This window comes from Lemur catta, chromosome 22 (assembly GCF_020740605.2).
Source record: "Lemur catta isolate mLemCat1 chromosome 22, mLemCat1.pri, whole genome shotgun sequence".
In the NCBI taxonomy this organism is placed as follows: Eukaryota; Metazoa; Chordata; class Mammalia; order Primates; family Lemuridae; genus Lemur; species Lemur catta.
In genome coordinates, this window is record NC_059149.1 from 27,118,125 (window position 1) to 27,141,815 (window position 23,691).

Consider the following 23,691-nt stretch of genomic DNA (forward strand, 5'->3'; position numbering starts at 1 on the left):
GTGTGCTTTCTTTTCCTTCTGTGTTCCAGGGAGAGTGGGAGGCGTCTGCAGGTACCTGCGTGAACCCCAGAGGGGGCGTGTAGCCGACACACAGGGAGACAGGCCAGGGGGTGGCAGGAGAAGGTGGCACAAACACCAGGAGGCGACACCATTTGGTTTGGGCAGGCCTGAAAGGTGTCTTTTACTATTTATACAGTATCTATGCTTTTAAGACCTTTCATAAGACAGCCCCGATCTGAGACTGATGTTAGTTTTGTGATCTCAGCCTCTCAGTTTTCTGAACCTGCTGATCATGAGCAGTAAGTCAGAGCTCACTAGGGACTGTCTTCCAGGACCCCCCGAAGGAAACGCATCGACCACCTACATCCAGCACAGGAACCATGAGAGGTCTCCCACGAGAGCTGAGAGATGACACTGTCCCCAGAGTCCGTCTGCGTCTGAAGCTCTGCCGTCGTGGGGAGAAGACCTGAGAACCCCCGGCTGCCGTGGCACAGTGGACAAGAGGGCATTAGAACAGTCTGCCCATCAAAACCCAAACACAACACAGCATGACCAAAAAACTCTCTGATTTGGAAATGTAATCATATAATTCCTACTTGGCAAAAATGTATGGTTGGCTATAGAACAAAAGGAACTATCTGAAACCAAGCTCTTGCCTCTTAATCCTTTAATTGGACGAAGTCCTTCAGAAGGAAGCCCCATTCGTCGTTACCGAAGGGAATCTAAAGCAAACACGGACGGAGACACTGACTCACATGCGTGCACACTTACACGACTGGATGGATTCGTAAGACATGAATAAACACTCGTGGTGAAGGGCTCCGAGTTTATAAAAATTTTATTTGTTTATGAGAGCCATGATTTAGAAGATTAAAAAGTTCTCCTGGGAATATAACTCGGGGAAGTGCGGCGCGAGGGCGAGACTCGGCAATCCACGGCATGTCAAAAGATGCCCAACTCTCCGGGGTTAACCCTGACCTCGGGCCAAAGGCGTCTGCCTGCAGCGCCCTGCCTGGAGAGAGCTCATTGGGAACCTTTCTTCTTTTTCTTCTTCTTCTTCACTGGTGTTTCAGCTGGCACAGTGTCCACGGCCACCTCTACAGGCTTTTGCAGCTTTTTCTTTTCTCTCCTTGTTTTGGGCGTTGAGATCACATCCTGGTCACCAGGGGGCTGCGCGTGATCCTCGGCGGCAGCAGTGTCAGAACTCTCATCCCAACGGGGGCGTCCGGGCTGCTGCTCTGCAGGGGCTCTCTTCTTCTTGGCCGGATGCTCGTGGCTCCCTTCTTCCTCACACTTTTCCTCCTCAGGCTGCTTGGCCCTGGGTTGGGGGTAACTCTCCCCACTTTTACCTGTTTTCTCTTGGTTTCTTTTCTTTCTCCTTTTCAATTCCACTTGGGTATCTGAAATGTCGGGCTGGGGAGCTGTGCCCTGCGGCTTGCTCTTCAGCTCTGCCATGCGCCTGGCAAAATACTCCTGGATGGTGAAGGCACTGGTGCTCGTCATGGAGGTTTCGTTCTCATCCGGAGTGGAGGGGCTGGAATCTTCCTAAGGTGGGCAAAAGAGTTGAAAGGCAGTTAAGCATCAACAGCTCAGCCCTCACAGCACCCAGGACGACTCCACTTGGGGCCACCCACAGCAGACAGGAGACAAAGCTGGGAGCTGGGTTCTCTTTCTCTCCTTCCCCCTTCTGGGAAGCCTGAGCACCCCAGCTAAGTACTGTGGAGGGGGGGGTGGCAGGCTGAACAGACAGAGGATAACTTAAGAAGTTAGGGCCGGGTGCAGTGGCTCATGCCTGTAATCCTAGCACTCTGGGAGGCAGAGGTGGGAGGATCGCTTGAGTTCAGGAACTTGAGATTAGCCTGAGCAAAAGTGAGACCCTGTCTCTATCAAAAATAGAAAAAAACTAGCTGGGCATGGTGTTGAGTGCCTGTAGTCCCAGCTACTTGGGAAGCCGAGGCAGGAGGATTGCTCGGGCCCAGGAGTTGGGGGTTGCAGTGAGCTATGATCACGCCACTACACTCCGGCTGGGGCAACAGAGAGAGACTGTCTCAAGAAAAAGGAAAAAAAAAAAGGTTGCCTAGATGAAATTCTAAATAAACATCTCCCTAGAAACAATGTTATGGTGAGTAAGTTCCCAGAGTCTCCCATAAAAAGCAGGGACACTGAAGTTCTGGAGCTTTGTGATTTTGTTAGACACTGACTTCAGCTCCACTATGTACTACACAGGTCTGTGTATGTCGACCTAGACACTCAGATGCCACATATATAGGTTAAGCCTTCCCAAGAGGACAGGAGCTGAGTCCCACCCTGGAACCTGGCCTGTCAGAGACACCTTCTTTCTCCCCCCACACAGAGCATGGCCCCCCTCGCAGCTGCTCCCAAAGAGAATGAGCCAGAGCCGAAACTGCATGAGTTTCCGCCTCCTTCCCTCAGCTGGGGAAGGGGACGAGGGAGATGCCCCCGTCTCTACTCCGACACAAACCACATACTCGTAACTGTGTTGGTCTTTTTTTTTTTTTAAATGACTGTGTTAGTCCTGTTGTTATTAATAAATTTGAGGAATTACTCATACATAATAGTTGGGATTAAGTGAGGTTTACATTTTAATTTAAATAAATACATTCCACTGTAAAGCTTGAAGAGCAAGAGAAAATCCCTAAGAGGTTGGGATAAATAATGAAATGCTGGTGACACCACATGGGTGTGACTGGCTGACAGAGAGGCGATAAAAATGTGTAAAAAAGGAAGCACCTTCAAGTTGAAGAATATAAGAAATATGCCTTAAATAAGGTCAATGTCTAGAATAACTTTGCCCCAAAGAGACTTTTAAAATAATCAAGTCATTAAACAATAATGCTAAATTTAGGTTTCCATAATTCATTTATTCTTACTGGAAGAGGCTGGTTGTTCTACCCTTTCATGGTGGCAGAGTGGGAAAAGGGTTTCTGAATAAAGCAATTTCCAAATCAGGATTCTAAAAACTATCCTGAACTTGGCCGGCAAGGCTCTGCTTGTGCAGCTAGCTTAATTACAAACCAACACATGTAAATGGACCCTGTATTAGCTTAACACAGTAGCCCTCAAAACCCAAAGGGTACCTTTACCAACATCACTACTTATCAAATCAATACTAGCCTTATTTTTTCAGCTTCTGGTCTGAAAAAACAAAATAATGCGATTTTGAACTTTAGAATTTCAAAATATACAATGTAGAATATGTGGAAACTAAGTTTGGGGAAGAAGTTTAAATTTTATCTATTAGCGTTCAATTTTTGTTGGAATCCCATGAGGTAATTTTCAGAAAAATAAACAACAGTTGCCCCAGGAGACAAAAATCAGGCCGCTTTGTCGTTTTGTTCGTCAAATACTGGAAAAGAGCTGACATCTTACACAGCACAGTGAAAAATCTTCTCAAGGCTCTCCTGGTACCAGCCCATCCCAGCTGGATGAACAAGGACGATCCCCTCCATGCACGGGCGCACACCCACAGCCAACGGCCACACAGCGCCGTGACGTGGCCCACTCACGCAACAGAAGTCTCATTGACAGTTTCGCAGCACTCTCTCTCGCCGGCGCTACACAGACTCCCTTGTCACCCTTGCTCTCCCTTTAAGCCATCCCAAAGCTAAAATATGTATCAGCTGATCATACAATCCAGGGACTAAGTAAGTTGACTGATACAGAAAAAAATGTCAACAGAAATAGATAAGACTTTTTAAAGAGGAAAAAAACCACATTATCTAGTTCACAATTCATATAAAATAAAAAATAGCCTGAAGCCAGCCTTAAGAGTTTTATAACCTGTCAAATTAGCATGTAAATTCACTTGACAAAGTGTGCCTGTTTTAAAGCAGGAAATAAAACCCAAGTCCAACCTTCCACCCAGGTGCGAATCCCTGCTGGGAGGTACTAGACAACTCCCACAGGTGCCCCTCCACTGCGGAGAGGCAGCGGCTCTGCGTGGCTCTGCATTCCACCGTTAGCGCTGTGACTCCTCCTCATCAGCACAGGTAGGTTCCAATGGTTCCTGAGTACCTGCCCTGTGCCATGACTGCAGCTGGAGGATCTTAATGCCTAAGCCCATCTCTGACAATTCTGAATTATCACTGAAGCAAACATAAAGAACGGATGCAAAGGATAGATGCCCTTGGAAAGAGAGAGACCCACAAGGTATCAATTCCTTAGGGAATATGCCTGGGAGACATAATCACTTTCAGCATTAGCGAATATCACAGGAGTCAAAACTATAAAACCCCACAGACTGAAGAGACATTTTGATTTGAAGTGGCATTAAAAAGCAAAGGTAAAATAACAGAATGAGAACTGTGCAGCAATGCAACTGGAAAACACATACAGAAATTGCACGGTGTGAGCAAAGTTGCAAACAGGTAGAGGAACCCACTGCATGTATTACAAGCCCCCTCGGCAGGGCTTCCAGAGGGTTCTCTCTAGAACCAGGATTGGCAAACTATGGCCATGGCCCTATAGTCATACACCCTGCAAGCTAAGAATGTTTTTTACATTTCTAAATGGTTGAGAGGGGAAAAATAAAAACAAAAGAATATTTTATGATATGAAAATTATATGAATTTCAAATACCACTGTCCATAAAGTAAGTTCTGAATTTTGTAAGTAAAAAAATTATGGAAATTTGTTTTCTTTCATTATACAAGTACACATAACAGGTGCTAAGTATTTGCTGAATGAAGAAATTTATTATAAAATGTGATCTGCTTTTGTGACTACTGTACTGCTGACTTTTGGAAATGACAGATACTTTTCAAGTGTATATACACACACTCACACCTTTATACACACGCACACATACGTGTACACAGGTGGAATGGGGGGGGCTTGGCTTTGGTGGAGTCCTCGAGCTCAGTCTCCCGCCAGTGACAGATGTCTGCCTTCCTGCGTTATGCAGGAGTTGGCTGCTAACTGCTGCTGTTTTCAAGCAGCAAAGGATGGTAGACAAGGAAAAGGTTTGGTTATGAAGTGATCTGACATCAAAGAGAGCTCTAACAACCCTGTAAGGACGCAGAGATACCTTTCTAATAATGAGGCACCAGAACTTTGCCTGGAATTTACAAACTCAAAGGAACTGGACATCTCAGAGAAAACACAGGAACCTGGAGGGATGAGATACCTCACTCCTCACCGGATTTCAGCAGAGAAATAACAGTAATGCCAAATTCCTCCTATGAAGGCCAGTGCTAACAAAGCTGCTCATTTTGTTTCTTTTCCTTTTTTTCCCCCATATGCTTAGTCAGCTACTCAAATTACCACTCAATTAGGAAAAGCCAACATAAACATATTTTAAAAGGATGGCTCTTTGTGACAACAACGTCTCAAGTACCTGACATGGAATCGCAGACAAGAGTCGTCCTGCCTCTGGGCAAAGGGGCAAGAGAAAGGAGCGGGCTTCCTGCCTCCCTGCAAGGTCCTCAGGCTTGGGAAGCTGCAGTGACTCATGTGACAACATTTCACAACACGGTGACCACCGGAGATAAACGAGGCTCCTCCAAAGTCAGAGAAGATCAATGTGACACAGGGACCAGCTTCTTTGAGTGAAGTCTAAAAATAATCCAAATTGACTGCATTTCAGTATTCCAGGTCAACTGGTTCCCTCCCCTGCTCTCCAGGACAAACAGCTTTTATAAACAGTTGGAGCTAGAACTTGAATCTCACAGAAGCAGAGGCTTCCAGAGTGTTCCGTCTCTTCCATCTTTATTCCACAGAAGATCTGAAAATTGCTTTAGAATCATGACAACTCAAAGTTAGGCTTCTTATTATAGAAAGCATAGCAGTTTTTGAAGCTTTTAGAGAACTTAAAATCCTTTTAGCAAAAAAGAAAAAAACCTTTATTTTGAAACTAAGAATAAAATATGAATACTTATCTGGAATAATCCAGTTGATAGCATTTTTAAGAGAAAGGTAAATTAGTTTAGGTTAATAATACAGTTGATTAACAAAAACATGTCTCCTAATTCTTACATACTACATAAGGCTAATATTTTCACAGACTCTTTTTAATATACTGGAAATCAATATAGCAGATAAGAACATTTTAAAATTATTTTTAGGAGCAAATTTGGTAGGGCAAAATCATTCTATGTTTAAATGATAATAAAGTTAGTAAACCAAATTAAATTCTGAACTCAGTGAGTCATGTAAAAAAAGTAAATGATAGAAAATAATGTACTGGATAAATCTCATGTTAAGTGTTTACAATATAATTAAAAAAAGATAATACACTGGGATAATTTATTTTTAGGACAGAGAGAAACTAAACATAATTATTACAAAACAATTCTATCCAAGAAAAACTCTAACCAATTAAACTAAAGTTATATTTCCAAGGAGCTCATAAAAAATAAATATCATTACTGCTATTAAATATTTAATCCTATAATGACCTCTTCTCTTGGTTTTACATAAGCTACAATAATTTTATTTTATAAGCCAAAAAAAAGATATTAAAAGTTCAAGTGAAATGAAAATGAACACGAAATACTGTCTCGCTACCTGCTCAGAATTCAAAAAGGTTCCTTAAAGCAAGAGCTGCCTCGTTTGTGAAAAAGCATGTTTGTAATCCCCACTGACCCAACGTCTGGAAATTCAATGTCCTGTATCACAGTGCTTCTCAAACTATCAGGAGTAAAGAATTAGTTTTTTTGGTTTGTTTTGTTTTTTGCCTTTTCAAATCTTTAATCCATTAGGAGGCAAGATTTTTGTAAAATAAGACAAAAATGAAATATTAAAAAGTCATATGAAACAAGTCCTAATTTATAAAAATTACTATCAAACTACTATAAAAGTTTCTAAAAATTTACTCTTAATTTCTGTCCTTATCTTGTCACGGGGCTGGTCTATGGACCATACTTTGAATGGCATCACTATAAAATATTAGCTGCCAAAGGCAAGAAAACAGACGCTGAATTCAGAGTAGAGGTGGCACTGACCTGAGTGTCAAAGATCTGATTTGCAGCTGACAATGTGTGATCCTGGGTAAGTCACTGGCTTTTCTGGGCCTCAAGTGAAGTCATTTGCAAGACAAGGAAGTAGGGCTACTCAGTAACTTTTTTCAAATAGTTTTAGTACCACATTGCTTTTCTTCAAACAAAGTCTTAGACATATGGCCAATGTGTACAACACATCAGGGGAGCTCTGGCTGAGGGGGGTTGGGGCAAGCCACAGCTCATGTCCTAGCCTCCCCCCAGCTCTCTGGTAAAGGCCCCTGGGGTTCCCAGAGCTCCATGGAACCCAGTTTGGAAAATAATCGATGTATTTTTTAAGGTCCATTACAGTTCTAATGTTCATTATAGCCTAGATAATTTTAGAGCACTCAGCAACAGGAGATTAACGAACTTTTGAGAATACAATCGGATCTTTAATATGATATAATATGCACAATTCTTAAAGTTGTGGTTTACTTTTGGAATTCTAAGAATTGGCTGTCACAGAATTGTCCAGCCCACTGGTTTCTTCCAAAAATGGTAACAAAGGATCAAGCCTGGGCTCCCCAATCCTGGAAAGCCTCGAATTGTTTTGAGGCTCACGATGGCAGATGATGAACTCAAGGCTGGCCCACTCTTCTGGCCCTTCCTGGTGGGGCCAGGAAGAGACTATGGGGGGACTCGAGTCAAGAGGGTCCCCACCATGCTCTCCTCAGACTACAGCTTGAGAAGCAAAGTTTCACCGTCTCTGCCAGCCCTTCCCCATGCTCCCACCCAAAGGTAGGTTCCTCTTCATCCTGCCCTCATGACGTCACGATGGAAACCTGGGAAAGAATGTCATTTCTGCCTTCCTGGCAGCAGAGAAGGACAGAAGGAAAAATGAGCCAGCATTTCACTCTTCTCTCACACTAGGCCATCTGTGTGGTCAATGTCTTATTATCACAAAGGCTCTTAAAACCATTTGCTTCATCTGTCAACAAATAAAAAGCCAAATTTAATCCTTTCAGGACAAACCTAAGTCCTGGTGAAACTCTACTTAAACAAAATGGCCCAGTGACTTGCAGCCCTGGGTGTCTGGCAGGCCTTCTCCTCACCGCTTTTTCTTTTCTTCTTCTTCTTCTTTTTTTTTTTATGAGCGTCTTATAATGATGTTATGTTTGCTGACCTACAAGACAACATAAATTTTTACTGGTACTAAAACAACTTTCAAAAAAGCCATGATCCACTTTCTCCTTTCTGGCTCCTCTAGAAAGTAGAGGCAGGCTCCAAACCCTGTTTGAAGTCCCTGCTGCCAGGAGATGGCCAGTTTATGTCTCCTGTCCTAGAACAGGAAAAGGATGCACTCTCGGCACCATGTGCTAGGGCGAGATAAGACCAGAGATTCTGTCCTCAGCACCTTATCAGCTTTTCCTGCTACTTTCCAGAGCAGACATGGCTGGCAATGAACTAAACTAGCTTAAGGGGGGCTGGGTGTGTGAGTGGCTTGGGGTTGGAGGGAGCGAGGTGGGCAGGGGTGTAGAGAAGTGGTTCTTCATATATCTTAAAATCGTTTGCTGCCAGCCCCGCCCCGCCCCCAACACCAATTGCCTTTTTTTTTTTTTTTGAAACACACAGATTTTGCATCTTTGTTAAACTGCAGCAACCGGGAGTGAGGTTTTTATAAGAACTTCCTCTCTGGTTGGAATGAAGCACCACTTTCCTTGCTTGGAGCCCTGCCCCTAACTGCCTAGGGCTACCAGCTTCTGGGCACGTAGCACAAGGCAGATGAGAGCACAGGCTGCAGAAGGCATGGCTTCTTGCCTTCCACAGGCACCTGATCCTCCCTCAACCAGCAGCATTTTCTGGGGGCCAGGACAATAGCACCCCCACAGTACAAAAACACAAGTGAGGCTACGGGACACTTCTCCAAATACACAGAAGCATGTCATTGATGAGTTGCTTTGTTTTGCAACAACTCACACCTATGAATCTTGGCATTTTGGGGGAGAGATTGGGAGGGGAGAAATATAAATGGTGGAAAAGAATCCAGACTAAGCAAGGAAACTTAAAATTCATTACAGATGCAGTTATTTCTAACAAACTCAGGTGAAAGTACAGTTGAGTATCCCTTATCTGAAAAGCTTGGGACCAGAAGTGTTTCGGATTTCATACTTTCTGATTAGGAATAATCAACCTGTGATATAAATTTGGCAGTCCTCTTTTAAAAGTGTTTTTATTATGGAAACTTTCAAACATATAGACAAGTAGGGAAAATACCACTACGAACCCAATGCACCCATTACTCAGCTTCAACAATTATCAACATATAACCATTATCCCCCTCTTAATACAAATCAAATCACAGACATTATATACTTTCCCCTATAAGTATTTCAGTATGTATCTCTAAAAGATGACAGCTCTAAGAAAAATCCATAATTATAATATTATCACATAAAAAGATGAAAAAAATCCCTTAACATCACTAAATCTCTAGTCTGTGTTCACATTGCCTTTACTTACAATTTATTACAATTTACTTGAGTCAGTTTCAGATACAGATCCATATGTTTATATGATTAGTTAATTCGCCTCTCATCTCTTTTAAGCTACTGGTTCCCATCCCATCTCTCTTTTGTTTTTTGTAACAGTCCTTGATGAAACCAAACCATTTGTCCCGTAGAGTCCTCTCATAATCTGAACCTTGCCGGACGCGTCCCTGCGGTACAGGTTAGCACGTTTCGCTGAGAGGTTCAGTCGAGAGGTGACCTTACTTTCTAACACAGCACTTTTCCCATGCAGTGTGTTGCTTTATGAAAAACCGGAATGGACTCAGTTAAATATCAAATACCACGCAGGGTCATGTCAAAAGTACTCAGGTCATTATCTGTGTATCCCACAGACTTCTGTATGCTGATTTTATATCTTGCAACTCAACTGAATTCATCTATTAGCTCTAAAATTTTGGGGTACAGTCTTTGTGGTTTTCTACATGCCATTTGCAAACAGAGATAACTTTATGTAACATGTCTTCCTTTCCCATTTGGTGACCTTTTCTTTTTCCTGTCTGACTGCTCGTGCTAGGACTTCCAGTCTGATGCTGAACAGAAGAGTAGAGAGGACACCCTTGCTTGTACCAGATCTTAGAGGAAACACTTCCAGTCTCCCCCATTGATTGTGATGTTAGCTGTGGGTTTTCATAAATGGCCTTTATTTTGAGCAACTTTCCTCTTGTACCTAAACTGTTGAGAGTTTGTATCAAGAAAAGAATGTTGAACCTTGTCAAATGCTTTTTCCGTGTCAGCTGAGATGATTATGTGTCTTTATCTTTCAGTCTGTTAATGTGATACATCACACTGATTGATGTGAGTACACTAAACCAGGGGTCAATTCCACACATTTAAGGGTCTAGCCAAAAAAGAAATCAAGAAAACAATCCCATTTACAATACCAAAAAAAAAAAGGAATAAATTTAACAAAGGAGGTATGAAACCTATACACTGAAAACTATAAAATACTGACATATGCGCCCAATCCTTTGGCACAGCACTGGAGGCCTTTGCTCCAGGTGACTGTATGTCTTGGACTTCCCGACTAGATTGGGAACATGGATTATGTCTTATTCATTTAATCATTTGTCATGCAACGATGCTATTGGATGATAAGGAAAAACATCTAAGTAGAAAAGGAATTGGAAAGGGAGAGGGAACTGGGTGGAAAGAAAACAATTAAAGTCATATTACTCAAAACAACTACAAAATAGTGAGAGTTTACCTGAAGGGAGGCATTACTAAGACCATAGCTTTGTGTAAAGATACTAAGTTGGTCTAAGCCTGATCCTGTAGTTTTAAAACACAAATGACTAGAAAGTAGGCTCTGTTTATGGCTCTCTTATAACTTCAACTCATAGCTGATTTCATTGATTAATTTTAAGAAAGTGCCCCCAAGGTATCAGCCTAAGAGTTCTAGATCCTTATAAGGATCTCTAATAAGGAGTCTAAAATAAGTTTCAGTGCTACACAGAAATAAGAGAAAACTAACTTTACTGGGTGCCAGAGTCTACTCCACAACTTCCTGTAGAAGACAGCTTCATCCTAGAAAGGGCACTAACATTAAATGTTCAGATTGACTTAGGAGTAAAGTAGCTTCCCCAGGTCAGCTTTTCTGTTTGTAGAAAAAGAAACTCCTCAAAATCTGGTTTACTGAAATCAAGACATAAAATAAGTTTAGAGACTTCTTAAAAAGCTGTTTGGAGTACAGGCTTTCAAAATGCTTCAAAACCAGTCAGGCAAAACTTAGAACCTCCGTGTGATTGTAGGAGTCAGAATGAGAATTACAAAAGGCGTTCTGGACTAAAGTCAGTGGCAGGAGGCTGGATGTCACGACTGCTACTACTTTGCTTAAAACAACTTTTTTTGATGCAGAAAAGATAAACTTGTCAAAGAACAACAGATTGTGCTCTTTGGCAGAGACTGGCTGCTGTTCGAAGAAATACAAACCCTGAGTGAACTTCTTAGAGGCTCAGTTAGCTTCAGATATGAATTAACAAAATCTCAACAAACAGAAAAACCTACTAGCACTCTGATTCCTAATCAACATAAAGAAATTATAATTTAAATCTTACAGAGAAAAAAATTATTTGGAAAACTCCCATAAAGTTTTAGGCTAGTTGAAGATTTGAGTTTCAAACAGAAATTTTCGGTTGTTATAAATTAGTTCCAGTGGAATTATATAAGATTACAACTTAATGTCAGATAAGCATCAAGAGATAGTCTAAACTACACTTAGAGCTATTAGTGAACTCCTACTAATTTAGGGCTAAGTTTAAGCTGCTTCTTGCATTATTCTTGGAAGGACTGGCCTACCAAATTAACAAGTCAGAATCTTAGTTTAATACTTTACTGACAAGACTCTTAAGACTCCATTCAATAGTGTTTTGGTAATAAATTATGCAAATGACTTAATTACAAATAGTCTGAATTACAAAGAACTTCTAAGGCAGAGGCAAATGTTTCTTTAAATTACTATAAAAATGCTTTCAGGTAGCTTCAAGTAATAGGGCAACACTCACTTATACACAAACATTTGTTGTACTAATTACAATTAGTTCTTATAATAACAATCCCATTGGGACAGTTTGAACAATAAGCTGGGGTTGAAGCTGTTTTTTCCTTTAGAACAAAGGTTCTTAAACCCCAAACCCAGATTAAAAAAAATCTTGAATACAAATAATTTTCCCAACTCTGAACTAATTAGTGTTGAAAGATCAATGTTTAAGTACCCAATATGTGAATATATGTTGCTTGTATATGTACAGCTACATAAATGTGTGTACAATACCCTCTCCCCACGTAAGGAAGGAGTAATACATATTCTAAAGGAACAAGATGTTCTGAGAATAATTCTTTCTTCTTTAGCTAGACAAGTGTTTAGGTTTGTTACCACGAAGATAAAATTAAAGCTGGCAGGATTAGCTACCTGAAAAGATTCGGGGCTGGGTATATCACTACCACATCAAGGGATTTTGTATGGGAAACATGGCAGAACTAGGCCAGGGTGAGGAACAGAACCACATGGTCCCTTTCATCAGTGAAGGTGTCCAGGTTGTATGTGGCACCACTGGTGCCTTTGGTTCATAAATCCCATCCCATATCCATATTGTCACTGATCCTGAGGTCACTGCTGGGGACAGACGAGGGCTGGACCCTGTGACTGGTCGATGCAGGGGCACAAAGGCCCAGCCCCCCCCCCCCAAAGACCTGGGGCAGTTCTGCAGAGCTCCCTGTGGAGTCAGCGGAGGACCCAGGACTCCCGGCCGGCCAGCTCCTCTCCCTGCCCAACCCTGCTTCCTCTGCCTCCACCCCAGCCAGCAGTCCTGAAAGCTTCCTGCGTGCCAAGTCCCAGGGAACCAACCTGCAACAACCCTTGCCCCCAGCACCCCCTCCCCAAGTGCTCAGCTGGTGGCGATCGTGCCCCACTTCTATCCCTAGCATGGCAGCACCCACAAGCCAGCGTGTCCACTTTACTGTCTTAGTCATCTCCCTGGTCTGAGCAAATTCTCTCCCGAGGCAACAATTATTGGGTGTGTGTGTGTGTGTGTGTGTGTGTGTGTGTGTGTGTGTGTGGCAGGGGGGAAGGCAACAGGTGTGCTCTGGTTACAAAAAGTATAGATTTTAACAGTTTGACTCTTACCCAAGTTTTCCCCATAAGCTGTTACTTTTAATGTGGAACTTATTATTTTTTATGAACACATAAATTGTGTTACAGCAGAAATATCTATATGTGACACATTATACTTGTATCTGTTTGACATTAATACTTTAGAGGAACTTAAGTTAACTGTTATCTTTCAGACTACTTTGTAAGTTACATGACAGCAGGATCCATGTACCTGGCAAAGAGCCAGGTGAGGGAAATTAAGGATAAAAGTGGATCCAGCAGGGATGATAATTCACGTTATACGGTGAGTCAGTGTAGGGCTTCTTTAAAAAGTGAGTGTACTGAAGGACACTGGGAAGATGAAATCAATAAAATCCAGAAAATGGAAAATTCTGTAAGACAAGGAGCTCGAGTGTCTTCAACAATAAATTGCAAAGAGAAAAGAGAGAAGAAATGGAAACCTACAGGTAAAAAGAGTCTAAAAGACACTATTGATTAATTGCAATATACAGACTTTGTTGGGATCCTGATTCAAACACGTACACAAACTAAAAACTTACAACTGGGGAAATTTAAACACTGACTGGATTTGATGATATTGAAGAATGGTGCTTGATTTATTTAAGCATGGTAATGGCACCGTGATTATGTGTGTTTAAGAGTCCTTATCTTTTAGAGATTATAATAAATACTTATCGATAAAATGATACCTCTAAGAGTTGCTTCTATAATGGGAGAGACAGTGGGTGGGAGTGCAGTTGGAATGAGGTCGTCATCATCCTTCTCCCTACTTGTACATACATTTAAAGTTCTCCATGCTACAGAGTTGTAAAGGGTGAATGCACATCTGCTGGTATAATATTAGGCGAGTTTCCTGGAGTGCAGTAAACCACCCAAGGCCTCTGTGTCTAAGTGAAAGTGGTCACTGACCAACCACTGGCAGTTCCATTATACCAAGTGAAATAATCATGGACCCACAGAACAAACAAGCCCAAGGGGAAGCCAACCGAGGCAGAAGGTTACTCCCTCTATGCGCTGACTCAGACAGGAACAAAGAGGACAGTGAAGCGGTGGGTTTCCCTTATGAGATCATAGATTGGCCACTAGCAGCCACTACTAATGTTAGAACAGGGTTTTTCCCTGAAAGAGTCACAATTCCTCTCTCTGGCAAAACAGGAACTGATCCAACAGGAATATTATGTAATCCCAGGGAACGGAGGAGCTGGGGAAAAGCAGGATGCGGGTGGGGATGGGGATGGAAAGGCAGAGCCAGGCATGGGGGCGTGGAAGGGACGAGCCTAGGCCAGCTTCCCGCCAGCCTCCCTCTTCCAGCCCGCGCCTTCTTCTCACCCCTGATGACCAGGCAGGTCGTCGGAGCATGGACAGGGAACGAGCGACCCCATCGTCTCCACAGCTGACAGAGGGGCTGAGTTGTATCACTCACAATGTAGCTGAGCCTGTGTGAATTACTTACATCTCAATGTGTTACATATAATTCTAATAAATATGTGTGATTACACAAGACACATCATTTTGTTGTCTGAGAAGCCCGTCTCATAGCCTGTTCCAGTTGGCTGCTCAGCCTCTTCCCTACCAAGCATCCTTCCCTCCCAGGCAGAAGCTGACTGCAGGCCACGCCCCCGGGGACTGCCTCGCTCCACTCCAGATCTGCCAAATCCCACTCCCCCATAGGCTTCTCCGAGCACTACTCCCACCCCCATTAAAATCTGTCGAGTTCCTACTATGTGTCAGCACTTTGCTCGGGGTGGAGATACAAGTGATGATGACAAAAGCATGGTCCTTGCTCTGAGGAGCTTCTAGAAGCATAAGCTTGAGGAGTTGCTGTTCCCAAGTCTGTGTCTCCTAGTGTCTGCATTCCCTAAACTATTTCAATGAGCATATCATCTATATAATCCCCCACTAGCTTGTCCACATATCATCTATATAATCCCCCACTAGCTTGTCTACATATCATCTGTCTTATCCCCCATTAGCTTGTCTACATATCATCTATATAATCCCCCATTAGCTTGTCTACAAAAAAATTTCAAACCAAATTATTATTTATGGCAAGTTTTCCTGAGACAAGAGTTGTGTTCCTGAGCTTGGTTTGCTCAAATGTTCGCACCTAGACTATTATCTTCCTACCAAAAAGCTTCAGAGGGGCTATGCTAAAGAAAGGACACACATGTCCATTGGAGTGTAGGCATTTGTTCAAATTTTAGTTATGAAAAACCATTAATTTCAATAGCCAAAGAAAGACAACCCTATATTTTAAAAATAAAAGTATCGTGAGCTTACAAGTGATTTTGCCTCAGGGATCCCTGTCAGAGCAGTAACGTGAATCCAGTTAATGTTGTTATAACAAATCATGATAACATGAGTCACTTACGAGCATTTTAGCTTATTCCTTATTACCTGTACAGATTTAACTTAAGATAAACTTAAAGCAAATATTATTGCAATGAGTATCTATTAACAGATTCAAACAAGAGGCAAAATAATTCAACTGGGGTGTGTGAAAACTACGATGCCCAGCGTACCTTTTATATAAGTTGATAGCTGCATTCAAAGATTTGAATAGTTTTAAATTTGAACAAACGTAAACTGTTAAAAAAAAATGGATGTATTAATTGCTTAGCAGTTGTTTGTCATTAGCATAACTCTCTTCATTGACTTTTCTCTTCAATAATGAGAGTGTTATGGAATGGCAATGAAGGAATATTTTTAGGAATGGGTTCATACAGACCAAAGTATCAATGCTTAATCATTGGTAATTTATCACAGTTAAAATTTTAAATCACAAATATATTTCTAAATATTTATATCCTATAAATATTTACACAAATACTTCCTTTAACCTTATAGAAAAGTTTTTTTATTCACAAAAAGTAGCTTCATCATATATTGAAACAGTATTATAAAGTAAAAAGGAACAAATGCTTTGCCTGTATTACTTTTAAATGAGTGGGAAGATGCCCTCAAATTAAATTTAGGATTTAAAACTAAAATTTGAGTAAATAAACGTTTTAAGATGGCATTTTGTTTTTAGTGACATCAAATACAAAAAGTGCTCTGAATTCTTCCCAAGAACAGGAAGGCCATTTATCTATTCTATTTATTCAGGGCAAGCTTCCCGCACATGTCAGACTGGGAAATTGAACAGCACTGAGGAAGAGAGGTGGTAATAAAGGGAGTTGAAGCTAGAAATGAACATGCCACATATTTCCAAATACTTAAAGAGGATATGGGTATTCATTCACATAATCAGAAAATAAAATTCAACAGCTTCTTGACTTTATAAATGCAAAATTCTAACATTAATTCACTCAAAAAATCACTTGGGCAAGGAAAACTCACCAAATATACATGGCTAAAGCTTATCAAACTTCTACCTCAGCCAAATAAGTTTACAGAAATTTCTTTGACCTGGCTGCATACAGAACTTGGCCCACTCCCAGACTATCTTAGATGCTATAATCAATGAAGCAGAAAAGATTCTTTCTAAAGATGCCAGCAAAATGTTCAACAATCAATGTCACCTTAAGTAAAATATAAGTCTTTAACTTGTAACTTCATGACTTTATACTCACTGCTTATAAGGAAAAAAACAAGATTCTCAAAGCATACTGTATTACCTAAATAGGTAAAGTTAAAATCAAAGTGATTTTACTTTTTAAATTAAAATCTACTCTATACCAGGGAATCCCAAATATTATAATAATCACCAAAAACAACAAAAAGGCCCTTATTCACAAATACCATTTGAGTTTTTTCACGATACCTACACTTCTGTCCCATTCAACTGAACAGAGAATTTGTATGGATTAATAAAGTGGAGCAATTGCTTTAACTGCCTAAAGGTAGTTTGAGAAAAATCATTATAGTCAGAAGAGAGGTGCAGGTGCTTCATAAAGGGAACTGGTTCATGACTTCGGATGAAAGTGGTGAAAGAGCTTAGAGATTTGGAGAACCAGTAAGTTCAAAGGAAAATGAGATGGAAGCTTTCTAAAGAAGCAGATGACTCAGAACAGCACGTACAATAATGGCTGGATGCATGGAAGTAGTTTGTTTGCTCAGATAAGAGAGGCTTCTAAGGAACTGTGAGCAGAACCCAGGTAGCAGGGCAGCTTGGGAGAAGAACTTCATCTGAAGTCAAAGACCTCAGGCATGTAAAAGGCACAGGCTCCCCCTGGGCCAAATGGCGCACCAAGGAGTTTCGATTTGGTTAATTTCAACCAGAGTGGAGACAATGTGCAACAATCTGATAAGTTCTCTATGTCCTACCTGTGCTCCAGCCTTTGTCACAAAACTCACTTGGCCATCAGTCCACCTTGGGGAGAGCAGACTGGGAAGAAGAATGACAAGAATTCTCTCTTATAATGATGACCCAGCTAGCTAGGCGTGTCTTCCAGGTTGCTGTTCTGTTTAGTTCTATTCTGGAAACACATTTTCCTTACAATTTTTTATAATGGTTGGATATGGGAAGTCTTAGAAAGCAGACTTGTTCACTCCAGACAGGTTATAAAAATCCATTACTCTGCCTACATTTTTTTTAATCAGTGATTTCTTCCCTTACGGTAGCTTTCCTCAACTTATTCTAAGAGCTGTAAAAAAGGGGTTCCAGTCAAAAAAAAAAAAACAAAACAAACAAATTTTAGAGATATACCATGTTCATTGCCATATAAAAGGCTCTCAGATGGATATGGTAAAAAAAAAAATGGGTTAAATGATGACATGTTTAATCTGGAGTTTCTCCAATGTGTTTGAGCATGGGGCATGACAACTCTCACCCCGGAACACCCAGTGTTCCAGGGAGCACACTTTGGGAAAGCCTGCCCCGCAGCAATGCCGACGGTAAGAATCCACTGGGGCGGATCCGGCCCGTCTCCTGCTACCCCGAAACCTCTGTTAACCTGCAGAAGAGTAAAGGCGAGATGATGGGAAGAACGCTGCTGACATGGAGGGAAAGGGACTTGGGCTTTGAGCACGGGTCTTGACACTTTCAGTCCAGGTCTTCAGCCAAGTTACTTCAACCTCTCTGAGTCAGCTTCCTCATATTTAATATCTACCTCTCAGGGCTGGAGTGGCTCACGGACCTAGAAGGAAACAATGCTGGGACTGTGCTCCCTAAGCCAAAAGCTCCACACCACACAAGGCATCACTATTACTGGGACAGCACTCGCTGATTAAGAGAGTGTGGTTTGACACTATGGACTCTGCACTGGCCCCAGCCTGCCGGGCCGAGCTGGAACCAGGGACAGTGGTGCTCTACCGATCCCGACGAAAGTTCTGAACACCTGGTTACAGAAGACAATAGAGTTGTTTTAAAAAAAAAAAGCTTTCTACAGACAAACAGGATCTTAGTCACGTAGGTTACTGCAGTTTGGGGAGCATTAGCATTAGTAAACTATTATTTTATTCAAAATAAAAAAAGAACCCCTGATCAGAGATTTAGAGGACGCCTAAACACGAAGACCACGAGGGCACCGGAAATTCACTTTTACTCCTAGCGCTTCATCATCACGACAAAAAGCTCTCCATGCTACCTTTCGGTATTTTTGAATAATGTGAAGAAAAAGAAACCTAATGGTATATTTTCAGTCACAGAAATATATTAACTCAGAAGAATTTCACAGAAATATAACAATTCATAATTTCTTTAAGTGTTTGTAATTAGGAAATGGTGCAACAGGAACTACCGTCCTTCCGGCCGTCGGAGGGAGAGAAGCCATGCGCACCCACACGTCAGGGCCGGAGAAGTCCCGGTCACCCTGCTAATGCATCCAGGTATAACGTAGACACCACCTCCAGCTGTAGTCAGAAATAGAAGCAAGTATTCTCAAAGGAGGTATCTGAGCTGATTTCTGAGAGGTGAGAGCTACAGTAGGAGGAAGAGCAGACGGGCAGACAGACTCCACTCTGGAACTGCCCTGCCAACACCTGTGCTCCTGGGACGGGAGGCACGGGCAGGCTTTCTCTGAATAATCTGCTCAGCCCAGGGTTTTGGAAAACAACTGAATTTCTCTAGAGTACATCTGACTTGGGTAAATATATATATATCCATTAAAGTTCACGTCTGTGGAGAGCAAACGTGCATGGAGAGCAAACGTGTGTGAGAGCAAACGTGTGTGCATGTGTGTTGTTAAAATACTGAGAGAAGCACAACCCCCGGTTACTGTTTAAAGGTGACTTCCCCTCCTCCCAGATCACTGTCCCTCACACATAACTGGAAACCAATCAGAATGAGGCACTATGGTGACATGTTACTTACTGGTTTTCAACTAGTACATAGTAAAAACATAAAAAGTCAATATGAAGGCATACTTACACTTGATACATATAAAAGAAAATGTAGCAATGCAAATTATTAAAGAAGAGAAAAAAATAATTAATTTTTATCAGTCGATCCTGCAGCTACGATTCCTGAATAAACGGAGTCAAACAGGGAATTCAAAAGCTGCACTGGTGGGTATTTAGGAACAGTCCCTTGGCAGCAAGTGTGGTAAAACTAATATCCTTCCATCTCCACATCAGATGCTTCTGCAACTGTCTCCAAAGGGCAAGTCACCCTTTCTAAATTCAGAAAAGGTGAGTTCTTTTGAGTCTAATGGCCTCGTCAGTGTTTCTGGACTTACACATCACAGTTACCTAGAAGCTTGTTAAAAATCCTCATTTCTAGTGTCCAGCCAGAGCCTACAATATGCATTTTTAGTAAGTTCACCAGGAGAATCTTCTGCCAGCTGAGAACTGCAGCTAAGAACTGGAGGCAATGTGTAAATTAATGCTCAGTAGCTCCTCCTGGTGTTAGCTAAGGTGGCGTACAGTGACCGGCAAACCCAGACAAAAGCAGGGTTTGGTGGGAGGAGGGACTGACATGAGGAAACCTTTCATGAAGATGTCACTACAGTGTAAGCCCCGGGGGACTGGGGGGTGGGCAGTGATTCCCACCCATTTTATTCACTGCCGCATCACTAGGGCCTACCCCAGAGCCTAGCCCAGAGGCACCTAGTGAAAATCTGCCAAATAAATGAATAGGCCAGGACGCGGCCAGGGCACGGCAAGCGGAGGCATGGCGTGCAGCGTGGCGAGGAGGGTCCCGGTGGGTCTGTATTACAGATCGGGGCAGGAGACGCAGGAGCCAGGCTAGGGCAGGCTGGCCACGGGTCTGGTGCACCAGCTAAGGGAGCTCGCACTGTCATACACTGGGGACTACTGACCAGGACAGTAACACCAGCAAAGAGCTTATTCTAAGAAAACAGATGATAAAAGGAAGCCCTGAAAGTAGGAAGAAGAGGGGTTAGGGGGGCCACCTGGGATTGCAATTCAGGGGTACTAAGGAGGAGGAACGGTTCATCCACGGGAATGGAAAAGCGGGACGAGTGCTGGGGGTGCCAACACCACAAACAACAGGCCCTGGTGATGTCTGCCTGGGCCAGAGTCAAAAGGGAAAAGAAATGGAGGACCAGACTCAAGCTCTTTGCCCCCCAACTCTGGGGAGGTAAGATAACCCCTGACACACGAGCTTAGGGCTTTCACTTTTTCCTCCAACCCTGGGTATGGGTTTAATCCAGTCACCGTCATTCTCACGTGCACTGACCTGGCGATGCTTTCATCTAAAACTCAGGACCAGAGAAGTTAAGCTGTGGTTGCAGGTCACACGCGAGTTGCCGACAGATCTGCGTCTGAAGCGGAGGCCCCGCCGGCACCCAGCTCACTCCTCTGTCCACTCCATCTCACTGGAGCCTCCAATCCTCTTTCCCAATGGTGCGATTATGGCTGCTAAGAACGGTGAACCTGCAGCAGGCGAGGCCCGTCTCTCCTGGCAGGACACCTTGCATTCTTCCTGTGGGAAGGGATATGGGAGCCAGGGACAGGATACCTGGGTACACCAGAGACAGCTCGCTGGCTGCGGGAGTCACAGCCAAGGGCGTCCGTGTCAGGGTAACAACAGTAACGATGTACTTCTGGAGGCTCGGAGCACATTCTGTAATCCCTTCCACGTTTCTGTGAGGTCAGTGAGGAATGGCATGTTTTCACGACATCGCTTAGACACCCAGAGCTCTCAGCAGGTTCCTGTGCTTAACTCCCAGCACGAAGCAACACCTGTGCCAAGACCTGTACCCTTCTCAGAAACTGCTGGAAGGTGAGTAAGGAGTCATGAGTAAGCTTCAGGACAGAGAAGCTAAAAGGAGCAAGGTGGAGGGAAAAACCCAGGACGACAGGGTACGGCCGACCCAGCAACCATCCTGAGTGTGCAGGAAGGAGGCAGCTCTCCAAGGGAGGTCTCCTGGGAGACAAACCCAGCTGGCAGATTATCTAATCTGGCTGATGCTCTGGAAAGTTTGCTATTAAGAGGCCATTAGGGCCGGGCGTGGTGGCTCATGCCTGTAATCCTAGCTCTCTGGGAGGCAGAGGCGGGCAGATCGTTTGAGCTCAGGAGTTCGAGACCAGCCTGAGCAAGAGCGAGACCCCCATCTCTACTAAAAAAAATAGAAAGAAATTAGCTGGACAACTAAAAAAAAATATGTATATGTATATATAAAAACTTAGCCGGGCAGGGTGGCGCATGCCTGTAAGTCCCAGCTACTTGGGAGGCTGAGGCAGGAGGATCACTTGAGTCCAGGAGTTTGAGGTTGTTGTGAGCTAGGCTGACGCCACGGCACTCTAGCCCGGGCAACAGAGTGAGACTCTGTCTCAAAAAAAAAAAAAAAAGAGGCTATTAGAAGATATGGGAAAAATCACACCGAGTCATAGAAACCTTTTGTTTCCCATCAGAAAACAACCCAAAATTGTAAAAGGAAATGTCATCATAGTACACTATTTGGCTTAACAGGGAATAATGTTAACATTTACATAGTCATAAGGATATAAACCTATTAATAACAAATTAATAATTATAATACATTAGTAATGTGAGTGGAAGAAAGACCTAAATCCTAATCCACCAAAATAGAAGTCCATAAGACATCAAAAAAATGACAATGTAAGATATTATTTTACAATACAAAAGTAATATCATATAATTTAAAAAGCATTGGAAGTGCTATGGGGAGGAGGCTTGGAGCAGAAGTGGCAAGGCGTGACTGCAGAATGCTGTCTTTCATTATAAGCTGTTTGATGCAGCTTAATTTTTACATTTATGGGCATATGTTACTTTGAGTAAAAATAATGAATTTTATTCAGCACTCTATGTGCCACTGTTCCCACTGCTTTATGTGTGACCTCACTTAATCCTCACAACAGTCCTATTAGGTGAGACTCTATTATTCCCATTTTAAAGATGTGAAAATTCAAGTACAGGGAGGTGAAATAACTTGTCCAGTAGCTCAATGCTAGCAACTAGGATTTAAACCCAGGCAACATGGAAAAGAATCTGGAGATCTTAACGTTGAAGGATGCCAGGAAAAGATAATTTCATAAATTATTTTGAGAAAAACTATCTCATTTTCACCTACTGAAAACCTAGACAGTCAAAACCCATCAGTCTAACAGACACAAATAAGCAGAAAGCATTTATTTTCTCATATCTAAAATCCTATATTTCTCTATCAACAACACAAAAACACAGCCTAAACAGCAAGAACAGCAGAAAAGGAAAAGTTGGAAAAAAATTGCAGTCACACAAACTGTAGTTAAAAAATGACTAAGTTTCCTTGATATATGAATTTGTTGGAAAACCATTTATCAAAAGCCTGTTTCTCTCTAGCAGAGTCCCTCAAGCCGAGAGCCATGTCATTCCCCTTTGACTGATTAATTAGCCAATCAGAGGACATTTTTCATTGTGAGGCATGATGGTTTATTTCAGCTAATGTTTGGTCTCTAATGGCGACATATTAAAGCCAGCTCGGCTATTTTAGCCCCGTGGAGTGACCAAAAGGAAAGAATGGAAGATAAATCAAAAGAGCTGCCTTCAGTTTCCCTTCAGTCCTTAACAAAACCCCCAAGGAGCAAATGGCTAGAGGAAAGATCCTCTACCAATAAAGAGAAAAAAACAAATAAAAGAAAGGTACAAATGTCTTCAAGCCAAGGAGTATCCTTTCCCGTTTCTGAAGAGCCATAATTTATCCTCTGTTGATTAACAGACCACTGATAGAATAGGCACCAGAAAGTCAATATCTAGCTCTTCTTCCTTTTATCAAAAGCTGTGCTCAATAGAAAATCCAGCTCTGTAATGCTTCTTACTCACGGGATGATCTCACCTGCGCTCTGAATTAGAAGAGGCCGGGGTACCCCAATCTCAAGTACTGTTCACACACCAAATCACTGCCATCAACTTCCCACTGTGCTACAAGTTTTCTAAGCCTCTTATCTGTCCCCGTGCTTGTGACGGGCACTGAAGCACCAAGAAGAAATTCAAATACCAGAGGAGGACAGCTGTGAATATTAGCACGTGCAGGAGACAAGATGCACGTCCTCAACATGTACCCTCAACAAAACCAGTCTAAGCAGCTGGTCTTTGCTATGCAATTCCACCCTGAAGCACAAAAAAACTATTTCCTTGCCTCCAAATAAGCCCAAGGTTATAAATTCGCAGTCTGTGTTGGATGAGATCACAGACACGTTTCACCACCATCATCATGGTTATCATTGCCTT

General features: G+C 42.4%; 1 protein-coding gene across 1 annotated transcript in view; it reads right to left on the reverse strand.

Moving 5' to 3' along the window:
• Window positions 1–820: 820 nt before the first annotated feature.
• PINX1 (PIN2 (TERF1) interacting telomerase inhibitor 1) overlaps window positions 821–23,691 on the reverse strand; it is a 46,680-nt gene continuing 23,809 nt past the window's right edge. Inside the window, exon 7 of the mRNA XM_045535593.1 lies at window positions 821–1,545. Coding sequence (XP_045391549.1) covers window positions 1,024–1,545 — 522 coding nt within the window. The 3' untranslated portion in view covers window positions 821–1,023. The remainder of the gene's footprint in view (window positions 1,546–23,691) is intronic.